The sequence below is a fragment of the Equus asinus genome, chromosome 25 (assembly GCF_041296235.1).
Source record: "Equus asinus isolate D_3611 breed Donkey chromosome 25, EquAss-T2T_v2, whole genome shotgun sequence".
Lineage (NCBI taxonomy): Eukaryota > Metazoa > Chordata > Mammalia > Perissodactyla > Equidae > Equus > Equus asinus.
In genome coordinates, this window is record NC_091814.1 from 32,409,106 (window position 1) to 32,423,407 (window position 14,302).

A 14,302-nucleotide genomic window follows, 5' to 3' on the forward strand; every position below is an offset into this window, starting at 1 on the left:
TATTTAAAAACCACATCCATGCAGAGATTTTTTTGACATTTCATCCTAAGCTGTTTTGATGTCATCTTTGCATTCTTGTCTTCTTCTTTTCCTCTTTACCATTTGCCTTCATTTCTATTTGTTTGTTTATTCTTATTCTCTAAAAACACAGTGGAATGCTTTACAGTGTTGTGGCTAACTGAGCTTGCTAAGTGTTTATTAATGCTATGACGTCCTGCTTAGTGAAGCTAAATGGGGACGGGGATGGGCGGGGGTTGGGGGGAAGTGGGAGGTCAAGGATGGGGGTGGGAGGGTGGAGGAAGGATTATGAGGTATACCTTTAAATTCTAACTGTAATGTAGAAATAGTGAGGTCAAGATGTTACTACCCCCAAAAGATTACCTGCCTGCTTAGCATTCTCTTTACTTGTCACATTTTATAAGCATCTACATCAAAATGGAATTAGTTGAATTTCCATTAAACGTGGTATACACCATATCCTTATAGAGTATAAATACTTAATCTTTGCAGCAAATGTTACAAGAAAGATGTTTTGAGTTTGTTTCAAATGATGTTTGTGGTATGTTGTTGTTTTTTTCCTGTAGATACATATGTTAAATTAACTCTGCTGAATTCCATGGGTCAAGAGATGTCCAAATGCAAGACATCGATCCGCAGAGGGCAGCCAAATCCAGTATACAAGGAAACTTTTGTTTTTCAAGTGGCCCTATTTCAACTTTCTGATGTGACTCTCATACTGTCTGTGTATAACAAACGCAGCATGAAAAGAAAAGAGATGATAGGCTGGATTTCTTTAGGTCTGAACAGCTCTGGAGAAGAGGAACTCAATCACTGGACTGAAATGAAAGAGTCAAAAGGACAGCAAGTATGTAGATGGCATGCGTTACTAGAGTCATGATGGATAGGATAAAGGAGCGATTACCGTCCAAGGCAGCATTATTTCTGATCACAGCACTATTCTTTTTACCTAGTCACCGTTACAAGAGCTGTTCTTTGAAGAATCGTCTTCAACATTCTACCAAAATGCTTTAAATTCTGTGGAAGGAACATCTAAACTGACATAAATGAAGGAAAAAAGTGTCTCTGGTAGAGCTTGTTTGGGAAAAGGAGAAACGTGTATCGTCCTTGTGGAACAAAACAGTCCTCCAGAGCTTTCAGAACATGCTTTTGGTTTGAAGTTAATTTTACTTTAGCAAAAGAGCCAATAATTTCATGAAAAACCAAAATTCTGAATGATTTTTTAAAAATCAGAATTTTTAGTTGCAGCACTATTTTAGTGTCACCCTACACGTTCTCCATAAAACCTCTTCTGACTGGCTCGTCCCCGGTGTTTGTGATGTTCTCTAATATGGGAAAGTAGTTCTCCAGCTCCATCATAAGTCATATCTAAAGGTGAAGGGTTTCCATCACATTGAAAATTGTTTTATTTCAGATATTTTCCCCGCATGCACTTATTTCATTGTGCCTCAGTTCTTCTCAGCACTAAATCTAAGTGCAAGCAAGTATTCATTTTCATACAAGAATTTTTTTTATATGTTATTTTTTAAAAAGCTCATTTCTTCATTTGCCTCTGCTTTTGCCTGATCCAAAGAGACCAAGTCGCTGGACTGGTCCTTTGCAAGTCTTTTAGACAGGTTGTACTGTAGAACTCTGTAACTTTCTGTTGAAAGCACTTCCTGTATTCTTGTATTCCAATGTAGGAAGCTAATAGAGCAGGACTTTACTTTAAAATTCCTTTCAATGATTGACTGTTTGAAATTGTAGTCATGTGAAAATACATTTTTTACAAACTAAAAAATATAGTAGATAAGCTGTTGAAAATTGAAAACAATTCAAGTTAAAGACTATTTTAATTATCTGCTCTGAGTATTTAGTAACCAACACTGCATAGAGCAGGTAGCATTCAAATAAGAAACTGTTCTCTCTCTTCACTCTCACTTCGATTTGTATTTGTGATATAAAGACTCTCCAGTGCTCAGTTTGAATCAGAACGTCATGTTCAAAACAGTTTTGAGATTCCTTATGAAGTTTCTAGTGACTTGTGACTAGATTTTATGAAATTTACAGATAACGTTCTTCAACGTGATGTCATCCTGTGCCTTTCATGTAAGTTAAATTTGCTCATACAGCTTGAAAGTTGTATTTGCAAAATTAGGCCTTCGATTTTTATAAATGTAAAGATTCCTCAGAACAGTGTCACAAGATCTTTATTTCCTCTGAAGTATATAAAAGTTGTATAATGTGCTAATTTTTTAAAATGGCAAGGCATTTTCATTTTTCTTTTTATATTTAGGAACTCTGATTAATCAGGAAAATTATAAGCTGTCTTCTTTTTAATTTTGCTTCTTACCCAATATATAATTTTATGCATATACTTTATTAAATAGAATATGTTTTGTATATATAAAAGTATTTTTTTCTCTTTCTAATGTCTAGTTAAACTAGACAAAAACATACTATTTACCAATTACTAAAAAGCATTATATCATCGTTCCTAGTCCCAACTAAGTACTATAGATTATTGTATGCTAGAAAAGCTAGGACTTGTTATTACCATAATAACAAAACCATGCATAGATATTATTACTTCAGCTTGGCTGTACTGAAAGGCCTTAAAAGAAATCCAAAAAGACAGTGAACTCCTAATATTTTTTGGTTTAAAAAGTGGCAGCTCTATGCATTCATACACATGAATTATAAGACAAAATATAAATGCTCTCTTGGGTGACTTGAGGGTCAAGAATCTATGTTTCTAGAGTTACGTTAAAGGAAAGAATCTGTTCTCTTATTGTTACATTAATGAGCTTTTCCCAGGGCTTTTTATAAATGAGTTGGGTTATTAAGTTAGAACATGAATCAAATGGTCAAATATCTCATGTAAGTATTTTCAGCAACAGTATGGAAAAAGACTTGAAGGGAGGGTGTAGATCTTACTGAGAAATTGGATTTACGCATTTGATGCTACAAGTAGCTTTTCTGGCTTTGAAACAACGGACTGCATTGCTAACAGCTGGGATCTTCCTAATAAAAAGAATTATCAGTCTTATTTGTAGCTGTAACAAAACCTAATCAAACACATTATAAGACTGGGTTGGTGCTTTCTCCTTCAGTGAGGAAAACTAGCTGTTATTTGTTGTTTGTTACATCTTTCTTCAGACTATGCCCAGAATTGTGTGTGTGCTTTGATATATCCTTAATGGTTTATCTGATATAAGTGTTAAATCCAATATGGCCTAAAATTAATCAGCGATTTAAAAAACATTTCAGGAAGGACCCTACCTCCACCCCAGCTGCCAAGTCCTCAAAGATTATGAATTATGTGTATGTGTATCTGTATACACACACATACCGACACACACAGCCCAATGTGTATTGTGTGTATTTGTGTGTATATAAAGGTGAAGGTGTCCTGGTTTTTTCAGATAACTAAATAGAAAAGCGTTTATCAAGTTTCTGCATTACTTTTCTCCTCTGTATATTTACTAGAGATTATATTTGGTTTTGGGTGCTATTTGCTACCATTCTCCTCCATACACAGCAAAATATGTATCTTTTTATTTTGTGGATTGACACAATTTAGAGTAATTGCTCCCTAAAATTTGTCTGTTCTTTTAGAACAAGATTAAATAGGGCTCCAGAGACCCACTTCACTCGACTGAATCTAATGTACAAGACAGTACTACTGCTCTTTTGTGAGCTTGAATTTGCATGAAAGCTTAAAGGCAAAATCTTATATCTCAGTAATTATATCAAATAGGGGCCCATGGTGGGCAGCAGGTGTTGCCTCAGAAACTTGAGAAAGACAACCCACTTTCTTATTGTGCTCTTAAAATCCCCTAAGTTTTATAATAAAATGAGATAGTCCAAATATGGCAATTGACTGGCATTCATGGGAGCTCCTGAGCCTGGAATTACTGGCTTTATTTGTCTCCCAAATGAGCTGCAAAATGTAGTTGTTTATTACTGCCCGAGAAACAAAGTGTATTTCAAATCTGTAAAGAATTTGTTTAGTATAATATCTTCTTACCTTTCAGAAGCTTTCTTCTATAGTTTTGTGTCTTCTATACTGTGTCCACAGTTTGTGTGAAATCCATTTGCATATTTTCTTACTATGCATTCAGTAAATTCTCAATAATGTATTTAATGACAGAAATAATAAATTGGACCACAATTTAAAACGAGAGAAACCAATGAGAAAATTTCTAAACTACCCATTATTAATATATACATGTTTAAGTGTAGGGTCTGGTAGGGCTGTTTCATCCAGCTTCGTGCAGATGCTCAGGGCTATATGTTAAATTGTTTTCTTGATACCGTCATCATTTTCATGTCACTTATCAAGTGAATCAGAAGCGTAATCAATGATTACAAAGTACGATAGCACCAATGGGGAGGAGGTTATAGAATTGAGGCTGTTCTTCAAGATGAAGATGGAGACCAAGTGATATCATAGTTTTTCAAGTGAACTGAGAGATAGGCTATTTGAAGGCATAAATTTTAGATAAAGTAAGAACAGTAGTCACCAACAAATTTGTCTCATGGTCTCTATCTGGATATGAGTTGAAATTATACAAATCCACTTGCATAAAATTGCCACTTGCCTGCATAGACTAGATAGTCAATTCATAGCAATTTTTCTCATTGATAGTTATTTCACATAGATAGTTATTATTCAAAAGTTTTAATTTCTTTTCTTCCCCATGCACCATCCCCAGGTCACCTGTGACCTCCACTAGAGGTAGCCGTCAGTATCATCACCACCAACCAAACTCTATATTGAGCCAAGGTTAAACACACTACCAAGAATTTTTTTCAGTTAACTCAAAAACATCATCTGTGCCTACCAAAATGTATAATAATGAGGATGGTAACTGCTATAATTTACTAAGCCCTGGTACGATAATTTACCATTTTGTGTGATGCTCACAACACTGTGAGGTAAGTAATATTATCACATTTTGTAGATGAAGAAATTGCAGCATAGAAGCTAAGCAGACTTGCCCAAGGTCATCCAGGAAGGAAGTGGAAGAACTGGGATTAGAACCCAGCTATAAATTACTCTAAAACCTATGCCATGCATGTTACAGCTGCGTCCCTCTTTACTGGTTGCAAGAAAAACAGTCAAAACAACATTATATTTGTCAATAATCCCACCTACCTTAATTGAATGGCCGAACTAGATAAAGAAAGGGAAAAAACAAGCAGAGCTTGGGAAAGAGAAATAATGACAAAGAAGGAAAGAAGATCAGATGTGTTTGTCTTCATGACACAAATGGTACTTTTGTGCCGTACTTTGTAGTTGACTTTGATTTTCAAAGACTTGGGGATTAATTTACTTAGCCACTTTAGCCCATACTTACTTATATTCTGAAAGTGTGTTAATCGGTTTGTTCTGCTCCTTGTCCACTTTTGGGAATCCAAGATATTTTAGTTGTATATGATCACCTTTCTACCCTATGAAGTGGATAGCCTGTATCCATTAGGATACATTAGGATTCGCTGATATAATTCCCCGTATCAATGGTGAGAGGCAAGTCTCTTCTCTTCCTCTGTGCTTTCATGGCAATTTATTTGTGTTTCTTCTATACTGTTTGTTAAAGTTTAACCAGATTACAGCTAGTTTTATTATATATGTTTCTCTTTCTCCCTTGGTAGTAGTTAATGCCTTGTCTTATTACCTTTATGTGCCCCTTGCTCATTGCAGGCATACCGTAAACATTGAATTGAATTAAATTTCCTACGGAAGAAATCAATAATACCATTATATAAGTCTCAATTTTTATGAATCTTGTCTTATGCGTGGATTTATTTATTCTTTCATTTCATATATGTTTGTAAGAGTACTTACCATGTGCCATGTGTTGTTCTAAGTGCTACAGATGCAGAGATAATAAATTGGATAGACAAAGTCTTTGCCCTCATGGAGCTTGCATCAGTTTAGTGAAGGAGAACAACATGGAGTTCAGAAAAATCTTCCTGGAGAAGATAACCCCTGAGTTGGATCTTAAAGAACAAATATAGATTAGACTCCCATCAGGAAACATTTCTCTCCAAGGGCAAAATTTAAAAGAGCGGTTCCCAAACTATAGCATGTTTAAGAATTATTTTGAGCACTTAATTTGTATTCCAAAGCCCTACCTCCAGAGATCTCTTTCATTTGGTCTGGGGTGGAGCCCACGAATCTACATTTTATTAAGCTCCCCAGGAAATTCTGTCCAAGATACATTAGTATAGAATATTTAAGCTCATTATATAGAATTATTGATTGCAATATTTCAGTGCCCATAGATTAGATCTTTAAGTGTGCTAGTGATAAATAAGAGCGAGATTAAGACTAGGATTAGTGCTATTGATCTTTTACTTGTGCATCCTTAAAAAGAAAGATATTTAATGAAAAATTAAAAGTAATATTTAGTGATGAGTTCCTGTCCATTCTCATTCAACATAACTTTTGCAAAGTATTCCTTGGTGTAATAAATAAATTCTATTTTGTTGGCTTTATGATTGCTGGAAATTCCTTTGGATTCAAATATTCGTTCACATATTTCCAAGCTATCTTTACAATGATAGCTATAAGACAAACATATTTATCTGGTGTATCCCTGTCAGTATTCTAAATGAAATAAGACTAACCTTGAAGTAAATGTCTGGTAGCAGCCATTGGTGGTGGTGTTTTTCATGCTTGTGTATAGTAATCTTTCTTGCCTTTTCTCGTCATCTTGAATGGCTTCGTTGTCATCACGCCCATCAGATGAACCACACTCCTGGATCTTCACTAGGGACAGCAGTGAATCTGTTACCTCTGCTCTAACCTCCATTTCTTTAATTGCTTTGCCCTTTCTTAGGGCCTTTTATTTCAAATAGCAAGTTAATACAGCAGCCTCAGGTCCTCCTCTTTCTCTAAAAATAAATGCTGTGGATAAGATACATGTAAGTTTCTATTTTCCCCCACTTAAAACGTAGCCTTACCTCCTTCTCTGGCGTAATATTTTGCATGAATATATTTTGAAATTTTTTCCCAAGCAAAGATCTGTGATTGACCCACTGAAAAGTGAGGTTATTTGAATATCTGAAATAATAGGGTTATGGAATTAGGCTGTTTTGTGACTGCTGCTGTATCATTGTGTTTGCTCTGGTTATAGTTTGAAATCTGGTTAATATAATATTAACTTGAGAGAGTTAGATAGACTGGAATTATTAGTCCATTATAAAAAATGAATGTAAGAATCTTTTCTCTCCCCATTTAGACAACTTTGTATCTTTTTTAAAAATGTTCCTTCTTTCTTCCTCCCAGCCTTTTCCCCCGACTCCTATTTGTATACATTCACACTAGATACCACAGTTCTTCAAAGCTGAATAATAGCTATTGAAAACTGATGCTCTGACTTTTTTCTCTTAATCTCATGGACTGAACAGTAGGGAGGACCATATAGGTTTCCTCAGAGACCAGAGAGAGAACGAAGCATGATCTTCTTTGTCCTTGGAGGTGTGTTGTGCCTCTTGTGATTGTTGTCATCGTTGTCCACATACCTGGAATAGCGTCAAGTACCCTAATGTCATGTTGTATGGGTTGGAAGCAGAGAAGGAAACTTGATTATTAATCTAACAAAAGTTTGGCTGAATTTTATTGTAAAATTTCAGCCCCTTAGTACATAAAAGTTTCTAAATAATTAATTATGAGAACAAAGTCACTACTGTGACAATAGGTCTCAAGATTTTTGACATTATTTCAATGTCAATTTGACAGTCTGTGTTGTAAATTGTCCTATTATTTTAGGGCCCTTCTTCACCCTTTTCTTTATTATTCTGATTACTATTTGATATTTCAGTTTGTCTTTGAAATATTCAAGACAACTTTAAAAAGAAAAACCTGAACACCTTCTGTTGTATTCCTTCACCATGTGATCTCTCACGTGACACGTATTGTGTTTAAAAAGATGCCCAATAGACGAAATATAATACTCCATCATACACTGAAGAAATAATTTTCTGAAATTATTTGTATATTCAGGTTTTTCTAGAATGCTTGCTTCTATAAATCTAAGCAGTTCATAGTAAACATGACTATTTTGTTTAATGAGAAAACAGGAGTTTTCCCTTATCTCAGATTTATCGTTTCTCTTGCCTTTCCCACCTGAAGGGGGATGGCTGCGCACCTCTGACCAACACCTCATCTGCCAGTTTCTGAGTGTGCTCTCCCCCTTCAGACGGTATTCTTTTCAGTAACAACCAAAACTTTTATACCCTCAGGTGGGTCCTCACCAGTGATTCCTCTTCATGAGCCCCATTAATATTGATGAAGGTCACACCTAAGCACCAATAGGAGAAAAAACACCCTAAAGCATAAAGGATGAATATCTTAAAGCCCTGGTAGAGGCTGGCATCTTCGATACCTACATGTGGTTTCAGTCATAATGGAGTAGAAGCCAACTTCCTGGAAATGAGATTTTAGGTCGTTACGTCCTAGAGTCTCTCCTCTGGTCTGCTTTCCCCTCTAGCTTGCACATTCTTTGATTTTGAATTTTGTGAGAAAGACTTTAAAAAACCCTGGTTTTAAAAATTTCAAATGTTGACTTAACTGTGCAATTTCATAAAAACAGGAAAACTGAAGTAAATACCATAGAGTCATAGGAAGGCTTTGGGGGAGCGTGGGGGGAGATGGTGCTTGTTTTAGTTTGGGCAGTCTTTTTGGATAAGTATTGAGAATATTTACAACATTCTATGATTATGTCACGTTTGTTTTGTGAGGGGAGACCAGGTTAGCTTTTGCATATATATTATTTCTCTTAGTATTTAAATATATTTAAACAATTTTGTGAAGCAGAGCTAGAAAATAATGGTATTTCGGACAGTATTTCGAAATTATAAATGTTACTTTAAATTGAATAAGACAAAATTTCCAGTAGTAGCTTATGTTAGAAAATTAATTTATAATATTTCTGCATAATTTTATTGAGATGACTTTTGTTTTTGTGGTGAAAATAATATAGTGGCAACAATTTTGAGGAATCTTTAAAGCTGTCGTAGAAGGGACAGCCAAACTTTAGCTAGATTTTTACTAGAATTTTGAAATAAGAAGTATATCAATGTTACTTTTCAGTTCAATTAGTCTTGATGAATAACAGTTATTATGTGAGTTTTAAGGGTCTTGATAAATTTGGGATCTATTCTTTTTCTAAAGCTCATGATGTTCATCACTGCTCAGTACTCTTGCATTGTGTTTTATTTCTCAAAATAATGTAATTTTTATGGAAAACTCAATTAGTGGAATCTTTTATTCAATATTCCCTCACTTTGCTTCTTTCCTTCCTCCTCCCTTCCTTCCTTCCTACTTCTTTCATTTTTTTGAGTCAAGAAGCTTCCTTAATAGTATAGTTTCTACAGAGCTTTCTTACTTATTTTTCTAATAATGGATATAACAGTGTGATGAAGTTTAAATGCTCTGTGAGCAAAACTCTATTAAACAACTTGAAGAAATGCACTGCTGATTAGCATTTCCCTTGGTCTTCAGTTGTCTCCAACATACTTTGTAGTGACTCTACGCCATTAATGGATCTTATTAATATATACGAGTGTCTGTATGGTTATCAACAGTGTTGTATTATTGTCACATTAATTTTGCATTTTTGGTCAAAAATATAAACAGATATGTGTGTGTGAAACAACCCATTTTATGGAATGAGAGTATATCTAATCATTTTCATGTAATTGAAAATGTGCTATACATTGCATTTTATTCTCATATCTACTTTTCTACTATCTGTACACCGATTGTCTCGGTGCCTTTTTCCTTTTGTATAACTGTATTACATAAAGAAATTACTGACCTCTGTGTAAACTATGTAAAAACTGTTAAAATTATTAGTCCAAGGAAATTTTAATGGCAGTTCAATTTTCCAGAGAATAAATATTTGTGTGGGTTGAAAGTTACTTTTCTTCACCTCTCTGTGAGAAATGTCTTCACATTTTAGTACTTACTTGAAATGGGTAAGCATCTGACTTCTCTGATGATGATAAGCAAAAATAAGCCCTGATTCTTATCATTGACAAATAAGTGTTAATATGACTGTTACACAAAATAAAATTATGGCAATGGCATAAGCAAATATCAAGTGGATATATGTTAATGTTATTAAGATCTCAAGTTTGAAAGAAATCTCCTTTAAATGTGCTATAAAATATTGCTATCAAAATGTTTGGGTCATGTTATTTTCTTTAATTCTAAGTCAAATCTGACCTCCAAAGAAGATAAACTACAGACAAAGTTAAACATTTTAAAAGAATCTCCTTTAAAGTTCATAAATAAATCAAGAATGAAACTAACTAGCTTTAAAGTGATCTTCATATCTTTAGCTGGAATATGCATATGTATACACTATTACCTAGCTTACTCTTTTGTTTAATGTGAATTCATCATAATTTATATTGGTGTTGTCATTCTGTCTAACAAAATCATTTTCTATTTGGCAATAGTAGTTTGTTAATTTTTAATTCTTTTTTATTAGATGTTTGTTGTTTCCCAAAGACCTTGGGTTTAGATATGTTTCATATTTCATTCTCTTGTCCATTTTATTTCCAGCAACAAAGATTATAAAAGCAGACTTAACAAGTACTCTTTTCCATATTAAAAGGAATTTAAACTTTGGAGCTCTAAAATTGACAGAAATTGAAGTTGCTACATTATATAATCTCTGATCATCTTTGAATCCTTAGTTCCATAAATTAACCAGAAGCGTTTTTAGTTAACTTTTTTAAGAGCAGAACACCCGTGCCCAATTGGTCTGGTTTAATTTTGTTTTGTTTTGTAAGAGTTGTCGCTACTGAAACACAATGAAAACATAAAACACTTCTGCTGAATTTCATCTCCAGCTAAGTTTAAAGAGTTCGTGTCCCTTCCCAGTACTTGCTGCTGGATTCTGCCCTCCTCACACGTCTTGGGCTTCCATTATTAAGACATTTAAAGATGAAGAAGCAAAAATAATAGACTTGCTTATGAATTTACTCCAAAAAAAGAAAAAATATTTCATCTGGCTCATGGCTTTTTTTTTTTTTTTTTTTAAGGATTTTATTTTTTCTCTCCAAAGCCCCCTGGTACATAGTTGTATATTCTTCGTTGTGGGTCCTTCTAGTTGTGGCATGTGGGACGCTGCCTCAGCATGGTCTGATGAGCAGTGCCAAGTCTGTGCCCAGGATTCGAACCAACGAAACACTGGGCCGCCTGCAGCGGAGCGCGCGAACTTAACCACTCAGCCACGGGGCCAGCCCTGGGTCATGGCTTATTGTCTTTCACAGAATTGCTGTTGATAAAAAGTGAAATTTCAGCAGAACATGGGCACATCTGCATTCTAACTACCAAATCATGAAATTATAGGTTTTTTTATCGTTAGGGATTCAGGAATTTAATCATCATACCTTGTTATATACTTAAGATTATGTTTTAATTAAAAATTGATTGATTGTAACTCCTTTGATCTCCAGTAGGCAAAATAATAAAGTCAACTTTTCTTTCCATAGATTATCAAGATATTCCATGATGTTTCCCATTTGAAAATAAAATCATCCCCAATTTAAAAATAAAAGGTCTCAGTAAAATATGTAAAATATTTTGATTAGTATTTTATAATGAATTATGATAGTATAATAATACATAAAAAATGCTTCTACATAATAAAACGCCAAATAAATGGGGACAATTTATATAAGGATTTCCTAAACTTATTAATAAGAAAAAAATGAAAGCATATTCTCTGTTAGCATAAGGAAAATATATCTAAGGGAAAGTTTTCCAAACAATACTTTTAATATGTGGTAGCAGCTGCCCACTCTTCACCAAAATCCATGTTTTTCTCTTTTTCTTGGTCACCTGGCTAGCTTATGTTTATCAGCGTCCTTTGAGATTAGATATGGCCATATGACAGTTCTAGCTAATGGGATTTGAGCGGAGATGTTGTGCACCAATTTCCGGGAGGCTCTTTAAAAACAAATACGCCTTCATGCCTTGCTTCACCTTCCATTGTCTGCGTAGGGAGGAAAATGAAAGCCAAGGCAATGGCAGAGCCACAAGTTGGAAAGTTCTGGGTCACTGAGTCACCTCACAGAAAAAACCGGATTTATTTGCTTTGGAATGTTAACATAAGTGAGAACAAAAACTTCTATTGTCTTTGAACCATTACACGTTTTAGAGTCCATTTGTTACTGCAAAAGATTGAAACAGAAACAAATATTGAGACCTTCCGGTGCGATTCTGTGAGAATGAAAACCTGCAATGTGTTACATTGACTTAGCCGAGCAGCCAGCAGTGGGGAAACAGATACAGCAGGCTGAGAAACTGTAACCCACATTATGCAGTGGCAAAACATTTGGCAAAACATTTGCTAAAACAGTTGCCTGTTATACTTGGAAGAGGGTCCATGTAACTCCTGAACCAATAGTTTAGGGGAAATGGATGGAAAGAGCGAGAGGACAGTGTATTTGAGAGATTTTTTGCTAAAAGATACTATGAGAAAGCAGCAAGCTTGGTCAAGAAATAAATGGTTTTCAAGCAGAGACTGAAGGGAATGGAGCAAAGATTAATGGAGCAGAGATTAAGTGCCTTATGGGTTTGAAAAGTCTACTGCTTCTGAACCCCAAATATTAAGATTACAGATTTTAATCTTTAAAAGGTCTCGAGTAAGAAAGGCTTATTAAGACCGCACAACTAAACAAAGGGACTCAGCCATGTGGCAAAGATCAGAGTTTCTAAAGTGTTGCCTGTTGTCTCAGAGGAACTCATGGTAGACTTGCATGCTCGTGAAGCAAGCTATGAAAGTTCTCTTACTCCCACGAAGGAAATAATTCTCAACGCCTACTTCAAAGGAAACCATAGCATGTAATGGAAAAGGAAAACCTTCCCAGAAGTCAGAGCTGGGCACCACCGAGAATAACGGATAAGGGAGTTCCTCTTAGACAATAGATCCACAGTAAATCAAAAACTCCTCTACCAAGAGGGAAGTAGGGGTTTTCACTGCTATGAATCCATGACTGCTCTGTGTTTCTCATTCTCCTCCTTTTCAAATGAGAATTTAAATTGCAGCTCTCCACTTCCTACTCTCCACTATAAATTTGGTGGAAGCTGGGGGTTGGGGGGCAGGTAACTTGTGTTTAAATTCCTAGGTCACTGGACTTGATGGAAAGGAGAGTGAATCACCAGAGATATGGGACTTTGAAAAGATTGCAATAACTGGTTGGGACTTGAGGTTGTCTTCCTCAGGAAGAATGTAAGCTATTTAGCAAAATCTTTGTTCTCCTCCTCCTGGACACACACTAGACTACATTTCCCAGCCTCTCTTGTAAATATTTATGGCTGTGTGACCAAGTTCTAGTCAACTGGAATGTGAGTGGAAGTGATAAACATCATTTCTAGACCAATGCCTCCTTCACGATCTCTTTCCCCATCCATTAGATTACAGATGATGATGGGTGCCCAGGAGGATGGTGGAGCCATAAGATGAAAGGAGTTTAGGTCCTTGAATCATGCTTGGAGATCATCTTCTCACCAGCCAATAATATCTTCTTCAGCGTGTTACATGAACAAGAAATAAACTCCTGCGTGTTTTAGCTAATACGTTTCAGGCCTATTTTGTTCCTGCAGCACCTACCTTACACTAGTAGGTAAGCTCCAGGCTAGCAACTGAGAGAAGCCTGGATGGCACAATAGCCAAAAGGACAAAGCTTCAATACAGTATGAGGAAGGACAAGTTCTGACACCTGATTGTTTGGGGACCAAAACCAAAGAATGGAGTCAGTCTCAGGAACACTGCCTGCCAGCACTACCTGAAGGAGCTATTTTTAGAAACATGTTTTGAGGCTATTAGAGAGATTCAAAATACTTGTCTCTCCAACTTGACCAAACTAAGAGAAGTGAGTTCTGTGACCCAAGAGATGAGATGAACTGATGGGTTGAAAGCCAGAGAAGCAACTAAAACCTAGGCATCAAACCTAGAGACAGAAGTGAATCAATAACAACATTGGGGAAATACTAGACGAAGAGAGGAGGAAATCAAGTAGAGAAGAGATAGCAGAGTTAAGGCACGGACACCAGAACCATTACGAGGGACAAGATGAGCGCCAGACTGTTAAAAAACTTTGAATCCAAGGTAGAGACTTTTGGACTTAACCCTGTAAGGTTTAGAGTAGACAAGTGAGTTTAAGAATGGTCGTCTAATAGGGGATCAATTAGGAAGCTATTTTTAAAATCCAGATAATTTTTAAAGGTTAGGTAACTAGACATGAGGTAATACCAGCATCCTAGATTAGGTGAGTG

The 14,302-nt window shown here is 35.5% G+C and overlaps 1 protein-coding gene across 4 annotated transcripts in view; it reads left to right on the forward strand.

Moving 5' to 3' along the window:
- SYT14 (synaptotagmin 14) overlaps nucleotides 1-11,424 on the forward strand; it is a 246,837-nt gene extending 235,413 nt beyond the window's left edge. For 3 of the 4 annotated variants that reach the window (XM_070497485.1, XM_070497487.1, XM_070497486.1), the window contains one exon: nucleotides 585-11,420. In XM_070497485.1, the coding sequence (XP_070353586.1) occupies nucleotides 585-898 (314 nt within the window). In that variant the 3' untranslated portion in view covers nucleotides 899-11,420. Of the gene's footprint in view, nucleotides 1-584 lie in introns of all 4 variants that reach the window. The other variant, XM_070497484.1, reaches the window with a different exon arrangement.
- Nucleotides 11,425-14,302: the final 2,878 nt, after the last annotated feature.